We start from the raw sequence: 24830 nt of genomic DNA on the forward strand, positions 1-24830 counted from the left end.
GACAGAAGTGACTCAAAGGGTCAGCTGTCTGACTTCCTGTTACATTTATAGAGCTACAAAAGCTGAAGAGGTCTGCCTTGGCAGACGAAAAACGCTGACCGCCTCTGAGCACCTAAGTGCAGCCTGGGAGACAGAGTCCAAACCCTCAAAAGCTACACCTGAGTCGGCTGGACCCTGGAGAGTTGCCGGAGTGCAGTTTGGTTGCTCAGCAAGGAAGTTACCACCAGTTACAGGGAACCATCATTTTGCTGTGACTGGAAAACAGCAGACCAGTGGCAACAGTTTTTTCTGTGGACTTCACTCAGACTTCAAAGGCAGGGCTGGCGCTAGACATGGGCAGTGTGGGCTGCTGCCCAGGGCCCCACCTTCACCTTATCCACATGGAGCCCCACATTAGTTGGTCAAAGACCACAGCACGTTTCTCACATGCATTTCTGCCCACGCTGTGTGCTCCTCTTGTGCCCCCCATCCGTGCACTATTTAGCAGCCAGGTGTGGCTCTGCCTCTTACTTCAAAGGGCAGGATAGATTGTCTGGTGGCGTGGGGGGACAAATAACACCCTGCACAGAAGATTCTGGCGGGGTGGAGGAGACATCAGCCACACTGTCTGCTGCTCATGAAGGTGCCTCCTTTGTTGCCTTGGTCACAATCGCTGGGAGGCCTAAGGAAGGGGCCCCCTTTTCATTTCATCAAATCTATAGTTCTAAATCATTCATATTAAATGCATGTTCATTAATTAAGGACGGTATCTAAATTCATATTTCAATTAACATGGTTAAACACTATGGGGCCGATTCACAGAACCAAGCAGAGATAAAATTATAAACTTACTACTTTTGATATTCACAGAAGGCCGTAGTAAAGTTAGGAGTCCTAACTTTACTACTATTAAATGCCTTCTGTGAATATCAAAAGTAGTAAGTCTAGGATTTTATCTCAGTTTAGAAGTAGTAAAGTTAGGAGTCCTAACTTTACTACTACTAAATGCCTTCTTTGAATACCAAAAGTAGTAAGTTTAGGATTTTATCTCAGATTAGTTCTGTGAATCGGCCCCAATATGAGTACATTTACATATTCTAAAATAAAGGCACTCTCTAAGAGAAATGTAGAGTGTACTGTGTCATTCATCACTGTCACGTAAGACACGTGCAAAGTGCATGTTTTAAATCAAGTATTTGTTTGCATTTTCTTCCATAATTTGTAACTTCGCACTGCACCACCATTCAACTTGCCTTATTGGTCCCTGTGACCAGCTCCCTATTGGGGTTGTCTTCCCTTGAGCCCTGAAGTAGTTGTTTACAACTTTATAAACGTTTTGAAAGTGTATAGCTACAATGATTTATGGCACTCAGTGAAAAGCTGTGATTTATTGGTTACTTTAAAAATTCAAATCTCTACAACCATCCAGTGGGTTTTTGTATCATATTTTTATTGTGTTGTATTTTCTTACTACTCAACTGTTTTGCTCCTTCTTATTGCTACACACTTGTTCCTTTGATAAAGCCTGACACAGTTTCCCAGGGTTGAGCTAAGGTTGTTAATTTGAATCTGACTCGACCAGTACAGGCAGTGAGTTTATTACATGGGTGAGGTTGCACAGCAACATCATATAATGAAACACTTTTCTAACATTGTCTGACCAGGTCTTTGGACTTCTTTGACATCACTCCCTTTATGTTTTGAGTCATATTTCGGAGTGTTAGTGTGCTGTGCCGGTGAAATCTTTATTATATAAGGGGCTACACAAGAGCCTCCGGCCCTACTGTAATACCCAAGTGCCCCGGGCCCCAGAATGAGAGGTATATTCCGGTTGCAACCCAGGGACATTTTGTGTAATATGGCCTTGGATGTACTAAAGTGACAGGATAAATGACTTACTGCATTGTACACTATCTCACCTATATTATGTGCAGCTAATCTTGTTATGCAAAAGTCAGCATACTTGAATATAGATACACCTATTTAAGTGTTAATACCTATACCTAATGTGGTAACTGCTGTTAATTGCTGATACTGGGGTGATGGGGCTGAGTCAAAAGCGATGGCAAAAAAATGAAGTGTTACAACAAACAAATGATGGACGGAATGCTGACAATGCAGACATTCTCCCCCAGTCAAGAGATCTGGGTTAAATCCATTGTTCTTTTGCCCACTACGCCACCCCAGTTCAGACATGGCCATATGCAAATCAGACTTCACCCTGTGCCTCATGGGAACAGTCCAGCCCGAACTGCCAGCCATGTCTTCCCTGGACCGGAATCAAGCATCCTAGGACCGGTTTCTGGCTATCAGCCGTCATCAGCCAGGATAGCTTGACTCCAGTGGCGTAGTGAGCACGGGTCCCACGTCTGGGAATACCCATCCCACTTAGGGCGAAAAGCGTTACAACAAACAAATGATGGACGGAATGCTGACAATGCAGATATTCTCCCCCAGTCAAGAGATCTGGGTTAAATCCATCGTTCTTTTGCCCACTACGCCACCCCAGTTCAGACATGGCCATATGCAAATCAGTCTTCACCCTGTGCCTCATGGGAACAGTCCAGCCCGAACTGCCAAGCCATGTCTTCCCTGGACCGGAATCAAGCATCCTAGGACCGGTTTCTGGCTATCAGCCGTCATCAGCCAGGATAGCTTGACTCCAGTGGCGTAGTGAGCACGGGTCCCACGTCTGGGAATACCCATCCCACTTAGGGCGAAAAGCGTTACAACAAACAAATGATGGACGGAATGCTGACAATGCAGTCGTAAAAACTGCTTGCACTTTGTGAAAAGTATTTTTACAACCAGTGTGCATTTTTGCAAACCGACCTATGGTGTTAAAGGGTCAGTTCTCAAAATTCCAAATCTGAGTGGGTCATAATTCGACATGCCTCCGTAATATTCATGAGGTAGGTTGCAAATTGCGACTCCCTCCGATTGGCATAGGGATGGTGGCTTGCAAGGGTCAGCAGACCACCATGTCTGTAACTGCCTTTAAATAAGGAAAAGGAAATGGACATACTTTCAAAAATATATGTTATTTATTTGAAAGGATTCTTTTAGAGTTCACAGTGGTTCTTTGGACCACTGCCTACTGCCCCTGATTTTTTTTTCAAAATATATAAATGAAAGAGATCCATAGGGAACACCATCCTTTTTGCGAATGAGTTACCACCCTGGCTTTGGGATTGGTAACTTACATTGGTTTATAACCACAATTTCGGTTGTAAACCATTTATAGATATAGATAGGAATCTCTTTATGGAAGGAGTGCCTACAAGATGTTCCTTCCAAATAGCAATTTGTTATCTATTTTGAAACCCATTTTAGTTTGGTTAAACTTTGCCAATTTATAAACTGGGTTTAGTACATTTGGAAAACTGCTTTTGCAGTCACAAACTCTGATTTAAAGTGTTTGCGACTCTAAAAACGTTTAGTGCATCTGTCCTAATATATTTAAAACATATGGTAATTATTTTGCTTTTTTACAGTACCTAGATCTAAAGAAAGAAGACTTATACAATTAGTCCTTTTAGCAAACGGTAACTGAAAAGTCTCACTTTTCAACACCCTCCTCATTTAATATAAAGTCCATTCTAGTAGGAAAACCTGGCTTGGCAGTTCGGGCTGGACTGTTCCCATGGGGCACAGGGTCAAGACTGATTTGCATATGGCTGGGTTCAAACTGGAATGGCATGGTGAGCAAAAAAACGATGGATTTAGGCCCAGATCTCTGTACTGGGGTGAATGTATGACATTGTTCTGCATTCTGTCCATCAATTGTTGTTTTTGCATTTGTCACCCCGAGTGAGAAGGGTATGCTCAGACGTGAGTCCCGTGCTCTCCATGCCACTGGAATCAAGCTATCCTGGCTGATGAGGGCTGAAAGCCCGAAACCGGTCCTAGGATGCTTGTTTCCAGTCCAGGGAAAACCTGGCTTGGCAGTTCGGGCTGGACTGTTCCCATGGGGCACAGGGTCAAGACTGATTTGCATATGGCTGGGTTCAAACTCGAATGGCATGGTGAGCAAAAAAACGATGGATTTAGGCCCAGATCTCTGTACTGGGGTGAATGTATGACATTGTTCTGCATTCTGTCCATCAATTGTTGTTTTTGCATTTGTCACCCCGAGTGAGAAGGGTATGCTCAGACGTGAGTCCCGTGCTCTCCATGCCACTGGAATCAAGCTATCCTGGCTGACGAGGGCTGAAAGCCCGAAAACCGGTCCTAGGATGCTTGTTTCCAGTCCAGGGAAAACCTGGCTTGGCAGTTCGGGCTGGACTGTTCCCATGGGGCACAGGGTCAAGACTGATTTGCATATGGCTGGGTTCAAACTGGAATGGCATGGTGAGCAAAAAAACGATGGATTTAGGCCCAGATCTCTGTACTGGGGTGAATGTATGACATTGTTCTGCATTCTGTCCATCAATTGTTGTTTTTGCATTTGTCACCCCGAGTGAGAAGGGTATGCTCAGACGTGAGTCCCGTGCTCTCCATGCCACTGGAATCAAGCTATCCTGGCTGACGTGGGCTGAAAGCCCGAAACCGGTCCTAGGATGCTTGTTTCCAGTCCAGGGAAAACCTGGCTTGGCAGTTCGGGCTGGACTGTTCCCATGGGGCACAGGGTCAAGACTGATTTGCATATGGCTGGGTTCAAACTGGAATGGCATGGTGAGCAAAAAACCGATGGATTTAGGCCCAGATCTCTGTACTGGGGTGAATGTATGACATTGTTCTGCATTCTGTCCATCAATTGTTGTTTTTGCATTTGTCACCCCGAGTGAGAAGGGTATGCTCAGACGTGAGTCCCGTGCTCTCCATGCCACTGGAATCAAGCTATCCTGGCTGACGAGGGCTGAAAGCCCGAAACCGGTCCTAGGATGCTTGTTTCCAGTCCAGGGAAAACCTGGCTTGGCAGTTCGGGCTGGACTGTTCCCATGGGGCACAGGGTCAAGACTGATTTGCATATGGCTGGGTTCAAACTGGAATGGCATGGTGAGCAAAAAAACGATGGATTTAGGCCCAGATCTCTGTACTGGGGTGAATGTATGACATTGTTCTGCATTCTGTCCATCAATTGTTGTTTTTGCATTTGTCACCCCGAGTGAGAAGGGTATGCTCAGACGTGAGTCCCGTGCTCTCCATGCCACTGGAATCAAGCTATCCTGGCTGACGAGGGCTGAAAGCCCGAAACCGGTCCTAGGATGCTTGTTTCCAGTCCAGGGAAAACCTGGCTTGGCAGTTCGGGCTGGACTGTTCCCATGGGGCACAGGGTCAAGACTGATTTGCATATGGCTGGGTTCAAACTGGAATGGCATGGTGAGCAAAAAAACGATGGATTTAGGCCCAGATCTCTGTACTGGGGTGAATGTATGACATTGTTCTGCATTCTGTCCATCAATTGTTGTTTTTGCATTTGTCACCCCGAGTGAGAAGGGTATGCTCAGACGTGAGTCCCGTGCTCTCCATGCCACTGGAATCAAGCTATCCTGGCTGACGAGGGCTGAAAGCCCGAAACCGGTCCTAGGATGCTTGTTTCCAGTCCAGGGAAAACCTGGCTTGGCAGTTCGGGCTGGACTGTTCCCATGGGGCACAGGGTCAAGACTGATTTGCATATGGCTGGGTTCAAACTGGAATGGCATGGTGAGCAAAAAAACGATGGATTTAGGCCCAGATCTCTGTACTGGGGTGAATGTATGACATTGTTCTGCATTCTGTCCATCAATTGTTGTTTTTGCATTTGTCACTCCGAGTGAGAAGGGTATGCTCAGACGTGAGTCCCGTGCTCTCCATGCCACTGGAATCAAGCTATCCTGGCTGACGAGGGCTGAAAGCCCGAAACCGGTCCTAGGATGCTTGTTTCCAGTCCAGGGAAAACCTGGCTTGGCAGTTCGGGCTGGACTGTTCCCATGGGGCACAGGGTCAAGACTGATTTGCATATGGCTGGGTTCAAACTGGAATGGCATGGTGAGCAAAAAAACGATGGATTTAGGCCCAGATCTCTGTACTGGGGTGAATGTATGACATTGTTCTGCATTCTGTCCATCAATTGTTGTTTTTGCATTTGTCACCCCGAGTGAGAAGGGTATGCTCAGACGTGAGTCCCGTGCTCTCCATGCCACTGGAATCAAGCTATCCTGGCTGACGAGGGCTGAAAGCCCGAAACCGGTCCTAGGATGCTTGTTTCCAGTCCAGGGAAAACCTGGCTTGGCAGTTCGGGCTGGACTGTTCCCATGGGGCACAGGGTCAAGACTGATTTGCATATGGCTGGGTTCAAACTGGAATGGCATGGTGAGCAAAAAAACGATGGATTTAGGCCCAGATCTCTGTACTGGGGTGAATGTATGACATTGTTCTGCATTCTGTCCATCAATTGTTATTTTTGCATTTGTCACCCCGAGTGAGAAGGGTATGCTCAGACGTGAGTCCCGTGCTCTCCATGCCACTGGAATCAAGCTATCCTGGCTGACGAGGGCTGAAAGCCCGAAACCGGTCCTAGGATGCTTGTTTCCAGTCCAGGGAAAACCTGGCTTGGCAGTTCGGGCTGGACTGTTCCCATGGGGCACAGGGTCAAGACTGATTTGCATATGGCTGGGTTCAAACTGGAATGGCATGGTGAGCAAAAAAACGATGGATTTAGGCCCAGATCTCTGTACTGGGGTGAATGTATGACATTGTTCTGCATTCTGTCCATCAATTGTTGTTTTTGCATTTGTCACCCCGAGTGAGAAGGGTATGCTCAGACGTGAGTCCCGTGCTCTCCATGCCACTGGAATCAAGCTATCCTGGCTGACGAGGGCTGAAAGCCCGAAACCGGTCCTAGGATGCTTGTTTCCAGTCCAGGGAAAACCTGGCTTGGCAGTTCGGGCTGGACTGTTCCCATGGGGCACAGGGTCAAGACTGATTTGCATATGGCTGGGTTCAAACTGGAATGGCATGGTGAGCAAAAAAACGATGGATTTAGGCCCAGATCTCTGTACTGGGGTGAATGTATGACATTGTTCTGCATTCTGTCCATCAATTGTTGTTTTTGCATTTGTCACCCCGAGTGAGAAGGGTATGCTCAGACGTGAGTCCCGTGCTCTCCATGCCACTTTAATCAAGCTATCCTGGCTGACGAGGGCTGAAAGCCCGAAACCGGTCCTAGGATGCTTGTTTCCAGTCCAGGGAAAACCTGGCTTGGCAGTTCGGGCTGGACTGTTCCCATGGGGCACAGGGTCAAGACTGATTTGCATATGGCTGGGTTCAAACTGGAATGGCATGGTGAGCAAAAAAACGATGGATTTAGGCCCAGATCTCTGTACTGGGGTGAATGTATGACATTGTTCTGCATTCTGTCCATCAATTGTTGTTTTTGCATTTGTCACCCCGAGTGAGAAGGGTATGCTCAGACGTGAGTCCCGTGCTCTCCATGCCACTGGAATCAAGCTATCCTGGCTGACGAGGGCTGAAAGCCCGAAACCGGTCCTAGGATGCTTGTTTCCAGTCCAGGGAAAACCTGGCTTGGCAGTTCGGGCTGGACTGTTCCCATGGGGCACAGGGTCAAGACTGATTTGCATATGGCTGGGTTCAAACTGGAATGGCATGGTGAGCAAAAAAACGATGGATTTAGGCCCAGATCTCTGTACTGGGGTGAATGTATGACATTGTTCTGCATTCTGTCCATCAATTGTTGTTTTTGCATTTGTCACCCCGAGTGAGAAGGGTATGCTCAGACGTGAGTCCCGTGCTCTCCATGCCACTGGAATCAAGCTATCCTGGCTGACGAGGGCTGAAAGCCCGAAACCGGTCCTAGGATCCTTGTTTCCAGTCCAGGGAAAACCTGGCTTGGCAGTTCGGGCTGGACTGTTCCCATGGGGCACAGGGTCAAGACTGATTTGCATATGGCTGGGTTCAAACTGGAATGGCATGGTGAGCAAAAAAACGATGGATTTAGGCCCAGATCTCTGTACTGGGGTGAATGTATGACATTGTTCTGCATTCTGTCCATCAATTGTTGTTTTTGCATTTGTCACTCCGAGTGAGAAGGGTATGCTCAGACGTGAGTCCCGTGCTCTCCATGCCACTGGAATCAAGCTATCCTGGCTGACGAGGGCTGAAAGCCCGAAACCGGTCCTAGGATGCTTGTTTCCAGTCCAGGGAAAACCTGGCTTGGCAGTTCGGGCTGGACTGTTCCCATGGGGCACAGGGTCAAGACTGATTTGCATATGGCTGGGTTCAAACTGGAATGGCATGGTGAGCAAAAAAACGATGGATTTAGGCCCAGATCTCTGTACTGGGGTGAATGTATGACATTGTTCTGCATTCTGTCCATCAATTGTTGTTTTTGCATTTGTCACCCCGAGTGAGAAGGGTATGCTCAGACGTGAGTCCCGTGCTCTCCATGCCACTGGAATCAAGCTATCCTGGCTGACGAGGGCTGAAAGCCCGAAACCGGTCCTAGGATGCTTGTTTCCAGTCCAGGGAAAACCTGGCTTGGCAGTTCGGGCTGGACTGTTCCCATGGGGCACAGGGTCAAGACTGATTTGCATATGGCTGGGTTCAAACTGGAATGGCATGGTGAGCAAAAAAACGATGGATTTAGGCCCAGATCTCTGTACTGGGGTGAATGTATGACATTGTTCTGCATTCTGTCCATCAATTGTTATTTTTGCATTTGTCACCCCGAGTGAGAAGGGTATGCTCAGACGTGAGTCCCGTGCTCTCCATGCCACTGGAATCAAGCTATCCTGGCTGACGAGGGCTGAAAGCCCGAAACCGGTCCTAGGATGCTTGTTTCCAGTCCAGGGAAAACCTGGCTTGGCAGTTCGGGCTGGACTGTTCCCATGGGGCACAGGGTCAAGACTGATTTGCATATGGCTGGGTTCAAACTGGAATGGCATGGTGAGCAAAAAAATGATGGATTTAGGCCCAGATCTCTGTACTGGGGTGAATGTATGACATCGTTCTGCATTCTGTCCATCAATTGTTGTTTTTGCATTTGTCACCCCGAGTGAGAAGGGTATGCTCAGACGTGAGTCCCGTGCTCTCCATGCCACTGGAATCAAGCTATCCTGGCTGACGAGGGCTGAAAGCCCGAAACCGGTCCTAGGATGCTTGTTTCCAGTCCAGGGAAAACCTGGCTTGGCAGTTCGGGCTGGACTGTTCCCATGGGGCACAGGGTCAAGACTGATTTGCATATGGCTGGGTTCAAACTGGAATGGCATGGTGAGCAAAAAAACGATGGATTTAGGCCCAGATCTCTGTACTGGGGTGAATGTATGACATTGTTCTGCATTCTGTCCATCAATTGTTGTTTTTGCATTTGTCACCCCGAGTGAGAAGGGTATGCTCAGACGTGAGTCCCGTGCTCTCCATGCCACTTTAATCAAGCTATCCTGGCTGACGAGGGCTGAAAGCCCGAAACCGGTCCTAGGATGCTTGTTTCCAGTCCAGGGAAAACCTGGCTTGGCAGTTCGGGCTGGACTGTTCCCATGGGGCACAGGGTCAAGACTGATTTGCATATGGCTGGGTTCAAACTGGAATGGCATGGTGAGCAAAAAAACGATGGATTTAGGCCCAGATCTCTGTACTGGGGTGAATGTATGACATTGTTCTGCATTCTGTCCATCAATTGTTGTTTTTGCATTTGTCACCCCGAGTGAGAAGGGTATGCTCAGACGTGAGTCCCGTGCTCTCCATGCCACTGGAATCAAGCTATCCTGGCTGACGAGGGCTGAAAGCCCGAAACCGGTCCTAGGATGCTTGTTTCCAGTCCAGGGAAAACCTGGCTTGGCAGTTCGGGCTGGACTGTTCCCATGGGGCACAGGGTCAAGACTGATTTGCATATGGCTGGGTTCAAACTGGAATGGCATGGTGAGCAAAAAAACGATGGATTTAGGCCCAGATCTCTGTACTGGGGTGAATGTATGACATTGTTCTGCATTCTGTCCATCAATTGTTGTTTTTGCATTTGTCACCCCGAGTGAGAAGGGTATGCTCAGACGTGAGTCCCGTGCTCTCCATGCCACTGGAATCAAGCTATCCTGGCTGACGAGGGCTGAAAGCCCGAAACCGGTCCTAGGATGCTTGTTTCCAGTCCAGGGAAAACCTGGCTTGGCAGTTCGGGCTGGACTGTTCCCATGGGGCAGAGGGTCAAGACTGATTTGCATATGGCTGGGTTCAAACTGGAATGGCATGGTGAGCAAAAAAACGATGGATTTAGGCCCAGATCTCTGTACTGGGGTGAATGTATGACATTGTTCTGCATTCTGTCCATCAATTGTTGTTTTTGCATTTGTCACCCCGAGTGAGAAGGGTATGCTCAGACGTGAGTCCCGTGCTCTCCATGCCACTGGAATCAAGCTATCCTGGCTGACGAGGGCTGAAAGCCCGAAACCGGTCCTAGGATGCTTGTTTCCAGTCCAGGGAAAACCTGGCTTGGCAGTTCGGGCTGGACTGTTCCCATGGGGCACAGGGTCAAGACTGATTTGCATATGGCTGGGTTCAAACTGGAATGGCATGGTGAGCAAAAAAACGATGGATTTAGGCCCAGATCTCTGTACTGGGGTGAATGTATGACATTGTTCTGCATTCTGTCCATCAATTGTTGTTTTTGCATTTGTCACCCCGAGTGAGAAGGGTATGCTCAGACGTGAGTCCCGTGCTCTCCATGCCACTGGAATCAAGCTATCCTGGCTGACGAGGGCTGAAAGCCCGAAACCGGTCCTAGGATGCTTGTTTCCAGTCCAGGGAAAACCTGGCTTGGCAGTTCGGGCTGGACTGTTCCCATGGGGCACAGGGTCAAGACTGATTTGCATATGGCTGGGTTCAAACTGGAATGGCATGGTGAGCAAAAAAACGATGGATTTAGGCCCAGATCTCTGTACTGGGGTGAATGTATGACATTGTTCTGCATTCTGTCCATCAATTGTTGTTTTTGCATTTGTCACCCCGAGTGAGAAGGGTATGCTCAGACGTGAGTCCCGTGCTCTCCATGCCACTGGAATCAAGCTATCCTGGCTGACGAGGGCTGAAAGCCCGAAACCGGTCCTAGGATGCTTGTTTCCAGTCCAGGGAAAACATGGCTTGGCAGTTCGGGCTGGACTGTTCCCATGGGGCACAGGGTCAAGACTGATTTGCATATGGCTGGGTTCAAACTGGAATGGCATGGTGAGCAAAAAAACGATGGATTTAGGCCCAGATCTCTGTACTGGGGTGAATGTATGACATTGTTCTGCATTCTGTCCATCAATTGTTGTTTTTGCATTTGTCACCCCGAGTGAGAAGGGTATGCTCAGACGTGAGTCCCGTGCTCTCCATGCCACTGGAATCAAGCTATCCTGGCTGACGAGGGCTGAAAGCCCGAAACCGGTCCTAGGATGCTTGTTTCCAGTCCAGGGAAAACCTGGCTTGGCAGTTCGGGCTGGACTGTTCCCATGGGGCACAGGGTCAAGACTGATTTGCATATGGCTGGGTTTAAACTGGAATGGCATGGTGAGCAAAAAAACGATGGATTTAGGCCCAGATCTCTGTACTGGGGTGAATGTATGACATTGTTCTGCATTCTGTCCATCAATTGTTGTTTTTGCATTTGTCACCCCGAGTGAGAAGGGTATGCTCAGACGTGAGTCCCGTGCTCTCCATGCCACTGGAATCAAGCTATCCTGGCTGACGAGGGCTGAAAGCCCGAAACCGGTCCTAGGATGCTTGTTTCCAGTCCAGGGAAAACCTGGCTTGGCAGTTCGGGCTGGACTGTTCCCATGGGGCACAGGGTCAAGACTGATTTGCATATGGCTGGGTTCAAACTGGAATGGCATGGTGAGCAAAAAAACGATGGATTTAGGCCCAGATCTCTGTACTGGGGTGAATGTATGACATTGTTCTGCATTCTGTCCATCAATTGTTGGTTTTGGCAAAAAAATTAAGGCATGGGCATTTAAGAGCTGTTTATATCTGCTACATGTGCACAATAAGTCTGTTAGCAAATGTCTCCAAATATATTACACAGTCGTTCCTAGCCTCCTTCCGAACCATATTTAATGATTGTAATGCTTGAATAATCCAGGAAGCCAACCGTAGTTAATGTAAGTATTGTAATCTTTCTTGTTGACTGGGTAATTGTCCTCACTTCATTGATTCTTTTAAGACCTACATTAATATGCACATTTTTAAACATACCTTAAGCAGCAATATAATATATGTCTTCTTGCATGGTGTGTTTTTTAGATTTCCTGGAGGATCTGGAATCAGATCACTGGAAATATTTGCCTCACTCCAACCCAAGGCAGGTCGTTTTTCGAAACAACTCAAACCTGATGCTTGTGGCCTACCCGGAGAAGGAACAGTGCTGCGAGGCCAAGTTCAAGCACCAACTCATCGGACAGGGTATGATTCTAAGAGTTTGGCTTACTGCTGCACACATATTTACAGAAAAAAATTATTAAAATGTTTCACTCATAATAAAAGTATCAAGGTGGATCGTCAGTTAGCTTGCCTTCCATTGAGGATTAGAAACAGGCAAAGTCCATGCACTGACAAATGCATGCCCTTGATGTGCCTGGTACCTGACTTCAAAGAATACCAAATGGATGGAGCGATTGAAGTAATCTCAGACACTGGTAATTACTTTGGGCCACAATCCAGTCCATCTTTTATTTTGCCAACCCAATCACATCTGACAGGAACCAGCTGTATGCAAATCATCCTTTGTCCTGCTCCAATAACAATCCAGCCTGAACTGTCAGACTTGAAAGGACGGGACTATTAGGCTGCATTATGTCCTGGTCTTCAAGGCTTCATTCATGCTATCTAGGGCTGGCATGGCTTCTTGAGTGGCTGCGCTGTTTCTCGTCTTCGTTCATGCTTCTTATCTTTACTCATTTCACTGCCACTGATTTCTACACAGCCATCTTCCCATCACCATTGTCTGAGGCTGAAGTGTCTCAGGTCTTGAGAGCTAAATAATACAATGCTACTCGAGTCATAGGTCAAAGGACATATCATCGTTGCATACAGTTCTCATATTTGTGCTCATATTTTCGGACTAACTTGCAAAGATTTTCAGCTAAAGCCTATATATACCCACTTCTTGGCAGGCTTCATGGTTCAATTCTTGAACTATGGCACTGGCCCTCTTATAGCAGGCTACAGTACTTTCAGAGGACTATGAACAACTTTTTAAAGTAAGTTTACAAGTGCGGAGCGTAGGGCGGAGCACTCCACACAAAAAGACTGGGGAGTCTCCGCTCTCATAAACTTACTATTAAAATGCAGGTTTGTGAATACTGAAAAGCGTAAACTTACACGTGTATGTTGTTTACCTTTGTGAATCAGGCCCCCGTGTCTATCTGATCACTGAGACGGCATGTGACAGACAGAAGGAGAAACTAGAAGAATGAGTGAGGTTGGCCTAGTGATTACTGCTTACTCTGTGCATGTCACAATGTCTGTTCGATAGTGTGTATGATTTAGGTTCAATGGATTCAAGTTTGAGGGCTACTTTGAACATCCTCCTTGATGGAAAATGGAAATTCATGAGGAGTGCGAATCATCAAAATCTTAAAGATGTCAGGCTGAGCAAAGGTCAGCCTGACAGACACTCTTTAATTTTCAGGTCAGGCAGTCAGGAGCTAGACATGCACTACATGCACAGGCGCCTGGCGGCCTGAAATGAATTTTGCTTGGCTGAGGTTGTCACAGCTCTTGTGTGCGTGACTTCTTCAGATCAACAAAGGTCCCCAAGGCCCTCCCCCTCATGATGAGGGAGAGTGTCAGCGATAGCCTCGTACCTGGGCGCTTCACCTTTAAGCGCTGAAGTTCCCAGGGCCAAATGTCAATCATGGACACCTCGTCACAGAGTGGGTAGGGTCAGCAGTCTCTCTGACCCCATCCCACTCTGTGACAAGGTAAGAACTGCTGCCTCCCTTCATTGGCTGTCCTACAATCAGCCAATTAGGGGAGGCAGCATGCCCATCCCAACTGGCACCTCAGAGGCATCTCTCCCAGAGAGCTGCAGCAGACAATTGTTTTTTTTTTACTATTTGATGTGTGCATGCATGTATGAATGTATGTGTATGTGTTGGTGAGTGTTGTGAATGGGTGTGTGTGCGCATGTCTGTAAGGGAATGCATGGATGTAAGTAAGTATGCATGTGTGTGTGTGTGCACGCGCCCCTGCCCCCCTCTGAATTGTACTTTTTGACCGCCACTGAGTTGAAGAGTTTAAGAAGTCCATGAATGCCTTAAGTCTCACTAAAAAGAGATAGAGATCAAGAGAGTGGACTCACTCACCAAAGTAATACATTTTGCACATTATTAGAAGGACACGTGTCTTAGTGAAACATACATGCTTTCAATACACCCATTGCTTCACAACTTTCGTATATGTGTGATTTTAGGTTGCACTGAATGTGCATCCACCTCAAAAACAGAAGTCCTTGTCTTATGCAGCAGCCAAGTTAACGTCAGTCAGTTGGATAGTCAGTAAGGTGTTTTCATAGGGTATTCCATTTTCATTAGGACCCCATCAGCTCATGGCCCATGGATAGGGACTGATCCCAAAAAGCATAACATGCCTCCAACTCACTTGCCCCATTGCAGTCAATGTTTGCACCACTGCCCCACCCACAAATATGTATCTCAAAAACCCAGTTCATGTGTTCTTAACTGACACCTAACCTAGTGGTTTATTAGGTCTCGGCTAGACAGCGCTTTCGAAGTGACATGTTGTCTTCAATCTGTGGACCTAAGCCCACTCATAGGCTTCCCGTTGGCTTGCTCCATTGTCACTCTCATATCCTTTGTCCTCATTTGTCCATGGTATACATGCGTCATGCCTCCTCTTGTGTGCAGCCCTCCCCCAGATCATGGACTGAGTACTTGTGTCCTTCCACTGCTCCTGTTTTAGGAGCTACTTTTTTATTTCTGTTTGAACACTCCACATGAGAGCTGTGTTTTTACAAGCTCTGCCCCACTCATAGCAGAGCTCTCTTCCTGCAGCTTGCAGACAGTCTGCCTGTTGCGCCCTCACTGCCCATCCTCCTTCCATTCCCTTTTCCTCTCCCAACAGCTTGTTGTTTCATTTCATGATAGTGCCCCTGCTCCTCCATGACCCCCACTGCTCCTGTCTTTGGCAGTCTGTCATCTTGCTGCCATTTTGGGAGTATGATATGTGCCCACAGCAGGCTTTAGTAGCCCCGCCCCCCTTTGTGTGCCTCTGCCAGGGCTGATGCAGTTTCCAGGACACACACACATGCACAGTCCTTGAGCTGCTGTGGGCTTTGTGAGCAGTGTTTGTAGCACTGTCAGTTTTAGGGTGGAGCGACTAGTGCAGCCGCACTGGGCTCTCACCAGGAGGAGGGCCTTTGCCTCAGGGGGGGCGCTGTGTTGAGCAATAACTTACGACATAAAAGCACTTGCTGCAGAGTTCCTTGTGCCTCCAGCTTTCAGGACCATTATGAAGAACGGGGTAACCCAAAGTAATCAGGGACCTGGGTATTATATGGTACAAAAAAACAGTGGTCCTGAACCTATATTTCGAAATCAATCAAGGATTATAATTTAACGTATTATAGATTAGAACAATCAGCATAAAAAGTGCAACAAAAGACCGAAATCTGGGTCACCATATATGTATTTTAAAGCAATTTTGGTGAAAGCCAGACAATATATGATACAATTAGCAATTTCAAAATAGGTTGCTCCAGAGGGAGACGTGCAGTGAAACAGAGTGCTCAAGGGTGAAGTGATGAAGAGAAATAATTCAACAGAAAATATATAGAGAATTCAATATATCAAAAGCATTAGACGAAAGGACCGGTTGTAAGTCACCGTCCTTAAGTGACCTGGCCCAAATATATTCACACAAGATTATTTTGTCAATTCTCACTAGAAGTCAATTCTAGGGTGGCACGTGAAAGGACAGAAGAGGGGTCCAGGTTAGTTTTAATAAGGCGTCGACGTTTCGATCCGACTTGTGGCCAAAAGGGCGTTTGATTCCTCGGCCTGACGGATCTTCATCAGGACTCGACTGGGCAACCTAAAAACGGGGAAGGGACCAAGGGTCAGGTCGTTGCACTGGGATGTTTAAAAACTAAAGTCATCACAAGATATATATGACAAAGTAGCCTCACCCATCAATTATAAGTGAGGACAAGGGTCCATTGGTTCCTTTAATGAATCCAACATGGGGGTACGTCTCCACCGGGATCTTAAAAGAATTAATCATACTCGAATTAATATGCTGGCCAGAACACATAGATTAGTTAATAGCCACTAAATTGAGTGAGGTAATTACCTTCACGCTTAGTCATAAACAATATGCCCCGGTGGCCCAAAAGGTGAATGCGATTCCAAGCAACCTAAAAGGAGACAAGGGGATGTCTGATTAACAGCTCTCCTTATGGCGGAAGTAGACGCTTAATTATTACAACAAGATTCTACTTAGTATGTGTCACTTCTCAAGGGAATACCACTCAGCATAATAGGTAACGTCTGTCATATAAGAGCATTAAGATAGAGAATTAATCGACCTTGATGTAGTCAAACAATTATGTTACACAGCTGTCTGTAGGCTCTAGATGCTTACGTGAGCATTCTCGGCATCTTTATTTGAAAAAACTCGGGACGTAAACCGCGTTTATAAATGACAATAAGAATTCACAAGGATAAACTAGGTGTCTACTTAAAAAGAGGGTGTGAAATTACTCCCAAACTTGTCACAATGTAATAAAATATGTACCAGGGCCTAGTCTGACAATTATGCTTAAATTAGTAATGGTTGCGTGAGCATTCTATGAAGGATAATTGCGCGTTTAAAAGAATTCTACTAAGTCCGTTAGGGGCTTCAAGTTTAAAATGTTCAACGCCCATAGCCGGGGTATTAATCACTTACTAGACAGAGCCGTGAGTTCAATTCACTCCGGGTAAAAGGGGCAGACGCGTCGTCACTTCGCGGCCGTCTCCAGGCAAGTGCTAATGCCTAATGGAGGCAGTCGACACGCGAGTGCAATAAGTCAGTTACCGACGACGTAATCGGAACATAGGAAAGGGAGGAAAGACTCTCCCGTTGTCAGAGACACAGAATTATTTAGAAGAAAAATTATGAAAGAGAAGGGAAAACATGTTAATGTAAAACTCAATACAACACAGTAATGAATGATGATAAATAATAATATTGTAAGAGGTTAATTTAACACAATGAAAAATAATACAATACTTTATATACACTTAAACAGAAGGCCCACAATCTCAAAACATTTAGACAAAATAACAAGAGGCATCACATAGCATTGTCAGGAAATTATACCCCATGTTATCGCACACTAGATCCCTAGTGAACTGTCTAGTTGACACATATAAAATAAATGTTCCATAACACCTAACCAGATCCCTGGTGTAGTCAGATCGCTCACTATCTCAAGCCTAACTTCATGTGTTAGTGAGTACAGATACTTGTCTGCTGATCTCTTCAAACTCATTTAAACCCCGATTCACAGTGTTCAAAGAGTGTATCCATTTGCATTCTCGTTTGCTAAGCACAATGCTAAAGTCCCCACACCTAGGGTTGGGTTTGACCTTTTCTATGACCCACCATCTAAGGCTATCAGCTGTATGGTCAAACAGAGTAAAATGTTCCACTAATGGGGCACCATCTACCTTACAACGTATACGGCTACAGTGCTGTAAAATACGGCACTTAACTCGCTGGATGGTTTGTCCGACATACACGAAACCACAAGGGCAGATAATGGCGTAAATGACGCCACTGGTGTTACAGTTGCTATGTTCGTTTAGTATGTACGTTCGGTCATTGTGTACAAACTCTGTCATTTCCTTAGACATGTGACAGGCTTTACATGAGCCGCACTTATGATGACCCTTTTTTTGTATCATCCAGCTTTCAGGAAGCATTAAAAATGTCAAGATAACTCTTGTGATTGATGTTCCAGCTAGAGAGAGAGATCGGAGTTTTGTCTAGTGGCAGTTTTGACTCCTCTTAAAGTAGGGTAGACTTAATACGCATGCTGCAAAGAACAGATCTCTATTTTATGTGGATATCTGAGTAGATTAGTAAAGCCAGCCTGTACTTGCACTTTAAAACAAATGAAATGAATGTGAGAGAGGGGCTATGGAGAGATGAGGGGCACTTTTGCAGGGTGATAGTGAGGGAATCCGAGGAGGAAGTCATGGGGGGTGCCACCAAAAAAGACTGTCGCACCAGGCGCCGCCAGCACTAAAGCCAGGCCTTGTCTGTTGTGCTATTTGGGCATCACTGGAGTATTTCACTGGTTTTTAAAAGATTATTTATATCCCTTTGCAACTGGTTGATGAGGCTTTGTAATACATTTGGTGAATAACTGCAGGAGTGGCTCATGTTTTGCAAAGGCCCCTGCCTTTTACAATTATGCTTCTTTCATGAGGCATGTTCATGTTGATTATTTACTTTTTACATGTCTTTGCAGTCCTTAATTCACCCCTGTCTTTACTGCTCAGTCGCTTGTGTTGGTGTTCCCCCGGCCACTTACAAGCTGTTTCAGCTTGCTTTCCTACAACCTGCCACACCACACCACCCTCTGTCCTGCGTTAATTACCACTACATCCATCCCTCTTCGCTCGTTTTGCTTGTTACAGCTGGCCCCGTAGGAATATTTGTAATGACATAGGAAGGTTAAATGCATTTTTAGCCATTCTTTGATTGAAATAATTGTTTCCATCTTTAATGAAATCACATTTTAGAGATTAAAGCATCCAGCGGAAGATAATGCATGGTATATTTTTGTTAGAAACCAAGGCGGAGTAATAGGACTGGAGATCGCATGGGCCAAGTCTCTCAATGCAAGCATCTTCCTCCAGCACAGGCAGCCACTTTGTGTTGTGCTTGAAGACAGGGTCCAACAAGAGCAAAAGTCAAAATGATCTCCTCAACCCAGTGGTCTCTAAGACTCCCGTATGTCTCAGGGGAATCGCTTGTAAACTCGTCTTTTACTTTGGCTGAGCTAGCTCAGCGATCTTGGCACAAACAATTCATAGAAACCTCATACGAAAGAATCATGTTTACATCTGCATTCTTTTGTGACCAGGGCCCCCCTCGCAGACTGTAGCTAGTCAGTACATGAGGAACAGGGTTTTACTTCAGAACAAAGCACAGGCTTCATGGCTGGAAACATAGTACCTGGATCACATCTTTCATTGGTACATACCACTCTCAAATTGCAAGGGGTCGGGGATCTTTGAGAGACTTTTGGCCAAGGGCTTGAAAATGATTGAATATGGCCTTGTGTAATGTAACTGGTGCTCATGTTAAATGCTTCAATACCTTTGGGTCGAGTTCCCGCTATATAAAACTGTGGGGGGAAAAAATCCGCACTCCACATCCCATAGCCCACGGCTAATCCTTTCAAAGGAACTCACCCTCAAAGCAGATCAGGCATTTGGTTTGCAGATTTCCAATGAGGAGCATATTGGCAACATTCTGCGATCTTGAGTGGGTTTTTTCTTTTCAGGTTTTAAGAACTACTCATATACATATGAATAGAATATTTTCAAATAAGACAGAATTGCGGTAAAGCACAACACAGGACGTGTGATACAGTTCAGTCAAAATTACAGTGGGAATTCTGTCTATAGAACATCATGACACATGATGTGGATAAATGATGTCTGGGTCTTGTGAGGAGCCGTAGCCTCAGTATCGCATCTCTTCATAAGCAAACATACCTGTGCAGTGCAGTGTTTTAGAGAATTCGTGGTTATTATCTTGCTCCTCAGGGAGATTACTTTGGGCCTGATTTGGATCTTGGCAGATGGGTTACTCCCGTCTGCCGAAATATAACTCCCATATGATTTAATGGAATTTATATTTCGGTGGACGAGATATCCATCACTGGTGTGATGGAGTAACCTGTCCGCCAAGATCTAAATCAGGCCCTTGGTCTTAACAAGTTGAAAGTGCAGTTTGACCAAAGACTGTTGCCGCCTGTCTAAATCAAGAGGGTTGACCAAGTTATGGAGTGCTGTTGGAATTACATAGCCTGGAGTTGATTGAACTATATTTTAAAAAGCATTTTTTAAATTCTTCGCCCAGCCAGAGAGTTCCTGAGAACTTTTTTGCTTTGCACTCTCCTGCTGTGAAACGTGACTTAAAGAAAAAAGGTGCTATCAGGCAGTCTATTCTACTCTGCACCACTGCTCTCTGCACCACTCTACCCTGTGCCACTCTACTCTGCGCCACTGCACTCTATGCCACTGCCTTCTACAACACTCGACTCTGCAAGACTGCACTCGCTAGCACTCTACTCTATTCCACTGCACACTACACCACTCTATACCATTGTGCTCTGTTACTGCACTCTGTACCACTGCTTTCTATGCCATGCTCTCTCTGTCACTCTACACTGAGCCACTCTACACTGCGCCATTCTACTCTACGCCACTCTACTCTGAAAAACTGTACTCTCCAGCACTGAACTGAATGCCACTCTATTCTGCACCACTACACTGTACACCACTGCACACTGCGCATCTCTACACCATTGTGCTCTACGTCACTGTACTCTCTGCCACTCTATTATTCTCTTACACCAGTGTACTCTACATCACTGCTCTCTGCACCATTCTACTCTATGACACTGCACTCTACTCCACTGCACTCTACTCTGCACAACTCAACTCTTTGTCCCTCTACTGCACTCTATGCCAATGCACTCTATGTCACAACACTCCAAATCACTCCACACCACTCTAATCTAGTCTGTACCACTGCACTCCACACTACTGCACACTACACCACTCTACACTACACCACTGCACTCTACACCTCTGCACCATACTCTGCATCACTCCCTTCAACTCTGAACCACTCCACTTTACGCCAGTCCACTCTACTCTGAAACAGTCTACTTTATGCCTCTGCAATCTACTCTGCATCACTCCATTCTGCTCTGAACCACTCCACTTTACACTACTCCACTCTACTCTGAAACAGTCTACTTTATGCCACTGCATTCTACTCTGCATCACTCCATTCTACTCTGAACCACTCCACTTTACGCCACTCCACTTTACTCTGAAACAGTCTACTTTATGCCACTGCAATCTACTCTGCATCACTCCATTCTACTCTGAACCACTCCACTTTACGCCACTCCACTCTACTCTGAAACAGTCTACTTTATGCCACTGCAATCTACTCTGCATCACTCCATTCTACTCTGAACCACTCCACTTTACGCCGATCCACTCTACTCTGAAACAATCTACTTTATGCCACTGAAATCTACTCTGCATCACTCTACTCTACGGAACTGAACTCTGCATCACAGCACTCCGTGCCAATGCACTATACACCATTTTACTCAAAATCAATGCATTCTATGCTATTGCACTCTACACCAACCTACTCTGCACCACAGTATATTATGCTACCTCACTGTAGGCCACTCTACAACACACCACTCTACGACAGTTCACTCTGCGACACTACACTCTAGGATACCCCACTCTACGATACTGTACTCCGTTAAACTCTACTCCACTCTATAACACTCTACAACACTACTCCAGTCTACAATGCTATGTGCAACTCCTTCTTTGCCACTCCATGCCTCTTTAATCCACTCTATTGTATGACACACTACTCCACTCCACTAGTCCACTCTGTGCCACTCTATTCCACTCGACTTTATACCACTTGACTTTACTGCACTCTACTGCACTCTATGCCATTCCACTCTCCTACAGTACTCGATTCTATGCCACTCTACGACAAGCTACTCCACTCTATGACCATTCTACTCTACAGCACTGTACTCCACTCTATGCAACACCCTCTACACCACTCCACTCTGCTCTATACCACTCAACAACACTCTATGCCACTCCACTCTACGACACTCTACTCCACTCTGACAGTCTACTCCACTCTACACTACTCAACTCTAGTCCACTCTGCGACACTCAACTCCCTCCATGACAATCCAGATCACTCTGTGATACTCCATGCCCCTCAACTCTACTCTATGCCACTCCATAACACTCCAATCCACTTTGCAATGCATCCACTCCACCTCACTTTTCTTTACCTCCACTAACATTTAGCCATGCTGAACAGCAGCCCCACTGGTGTACAACATGGCTAAAACATATTGGCAAAGCCAAAAACTCTTTCAGAGGCAAGACCTATTGGCTTTGGCAATGCTTGTTCTTCATGTCACGGGGCCAGCAACTCACAGCATGATTGTCACTTCCCACATACCAAAGCTCTGTCCTACGGGATGCTGAGATGCTCAATTGCTGATCAGTCACTCAAGCTATTGATTACAAAGCCGACCACGCAAGCCTGTAGATGTGGGTGGTGTGACCAAACCTTGAGCTTGCTTCAGTGAAGAAATGAGCTCATAAATGAAGTAAAACCTAGAGGATTAAACTCAGCAGAATGCTGTGTGTAGGAAAATACCCCACATGTGTATTGTCTGCTTCCATGCTGCACAAAGAGAAAGAAAAAACACTGGTGGTTGCCTTTTCTTCTGACTTTGTACCTGCTGACTGAGTATCTGTGTATGTGCGCGTGTTGGGGGAATAGCTACATTAATTGTGAATTGTGATATTTGAGCAATTTCACAACATGCTCAGCAGGTTCAAGCAGGTCTCGTCTTTGTTGAAAGATGTTGCTCATGCTTGCCTATTCATTGCCTTTTCTACGTTTCCTTGAAGTTGTTTAGGACGTATCCCAGGCGGCATCTTATGCAGTATAATCTTTTTGATTGTTATTCCCAGGAGACCGTGTCAAATTCTCCCTACACTATTACAAAGACACAAACCCCAAGAGCGGATTGCCAGTTATGTTTAGTTTGGAAGTAAACAAGAAGCACTACCTGTTATGTGCGGCGGATAGGACTGTTGTCTTAAAGGTAAGAAAAAAAGTGTACTTCGTTTTCTGCCAGGTTTTCATATTGACACAATCACCTAAGCCCCAGGAAGGGAAAAGTTCAATGATACTGCATGGAAAGAAAACAAAATGTCTGCACATACGATACTGGCCATCATTGTTGACCTTCCATTTTGCCTTCTACATACCCGATTACAAATCACTGCCATACCATCCTCAACACAGTGCTCCTTGGGGAAGAGAGGGCAGCACAGACCACTGAACACTGGGTTGTGTGAAAAAGGCCTCTTTATTGAGACTGATGAACATTACAACATAACCTGAGCCTTTGCCTTACAAAATATATACTCTCTTTACATCAATACTCCCCTAAGATCAACTCCCCCACCCATTACAGATCCCACCCCCGATGAACTATTCAAACCTGAATAACATACGTGCATCAGAGCTGCCCAACCGAAAGTGGGACCTCTAAAAACCGTTCCTGTTTTCCTACCTCAACTACCCTTTTAACCTTATTGAACTTCCTACCTAATGTTTTAACTTCCTATGTCGTTCAGGCGTGAACTTCCTACCCGTTCCCCTTCAGCCTGAACTGCCACTGACAAACAATAAACTTGTGTAACTATAGACCAATCAGCCTGATTGATACAATCCAGAAGGTTATAGGGAGGATGGTCTTGAATCAGTTACTAGTGTGGATTGAAGATAACATGATCCTGTCCTCTTTCCAAGCTGGCTTCCGTAAGCTGACCGGCACAGTGGATCAGGTCTTCCGTTTCGTGCAACTTCACTGGAAAGTGGTTACTTTGGGGAAAGGCAGTCTCTATGTAGCTTTTGTGGACTTAAGAGCTGCCTTCGATCTCGTGCCTCGTCTGCGGTTGTGGGCAGTGCTAGAAAAACTAGGGCTCCCCGTAGAAATTTTGACCTTGATAATGAGGCTACACGAGTATAATTTTGCTAAAATCCAGTGGGGAGGCTTAGGTGACGTTACCCCTGAGTTCCTGGTAGAACGTGGTGTGCGGCAAGGCTGCACCATGGCCCCTACGCTCTTTTCGCTATATATCAATGGGATAGTTAAATCCATGCTTAGCGTCTCTACAGATGCCCCAAAGCTCGCCGGAGTTATTACTCCGATACTGATGTTTGCGGATGATACGCTTATCGTACCAAAACTCCGAGTGGCTTGCAAAGAGCCTTACTAGTCTTTGAAGATTTTTGTCTTGGTCATGGCTTAGAGGTAAACGTGGCCAAGACGAAACTAATGGTTTTTAACCCACATCCAAGTTTTAGAGGGAGTACGTTTTTTATGGCTGGGCAACCGATAGAAATGGTTACCAATTTCGTTTATTTAGGCATACACATAACCAGAAACAATAAATGGGATAAGCACATAGAGATGGCTGCCCTGAAACACAGGCAAATATCAGGAGCATTAACTAGGGAGCATAACAAATCTTTTACTAAGCCCATAAAACCGGTGCTCCAAGTCTATGAGGCTAAGGCCCTAAGTTCAGTTTTGTACGGGGTAGAATTATGGGGGTTCGATCGGCTGGCTGTTTTAACTAAAGCCGAAAATACATTCCTCTGTAGCATAACAGGTCTTCCTCAGAGTACCCCTATGGTTCCCCTAAGATATGAGTTAGGTAGGAAGGCCATCGCGGACATAGCTAGACTTCGCCCGGTTTTATACTGGCGAAGGCTCTGGACTACTCCGGAGCTCTCCCTGTATGCTAAAGGGCTTATGGATGTTATAGAACTAGACGTCTTTCATAAGATTGAATGGCTGAGGCAGCTCTGTCAGACCCTGATAGCCTTGGGTATGGAGGGGCTGTGGAGTGACCCAGCGGCTGCACAGTTTCCTTCAAAGAGAATTATCCAAATGACTTATTGGGAACGAGTTGACCATCAAGTATGGAGCAGAGCAAATTCCACTGGGATGACTGGTCGCTATCTAGAGGTAAAGATTACTCCTGCTCTAG

The 24830-nt window shown here is 46.0% G+C and overlaps 1 protein-coding gene across 1 annotated transcript in view; it reads left to right on the forward strand.

Annotated features, from left to right (window-relative positions):
- The window catches only part of LOC146856883 (interleukin-18-like), a 152177-nt gene that overhangs the window by 114940 nt on the left and 12407 nt on the right, over nt 1-24830 (forward strand). The window contains exons 3-4 of the mRNA XM_085647342.1: nt 12190-12348; nt 22737-22870. Coding sequence (XP_085503468.1) covers nt 12190-12348; nt 22737-22870 — 293 coding nt within the window. The remainder of the gene's footprint in view (nt 1-12189; nt 12349-22736; nt 22871-24830) is intronic.

This window comes from Triturus cristatus, chromosome 3_2 (assembly GCF_964204655.1).
Source record: "Triturus cristatus chromosome 3_2, aTriCri1.1, whole genome shotgun sequence".
In the NCBI taxonomy this organism is placed as follows: domain Eukaryota; kingdom Metazoa; phylum Chordata; class Amphibia; order Caudata; family Salamandridae; genus Triturus; species Triturus cristatus.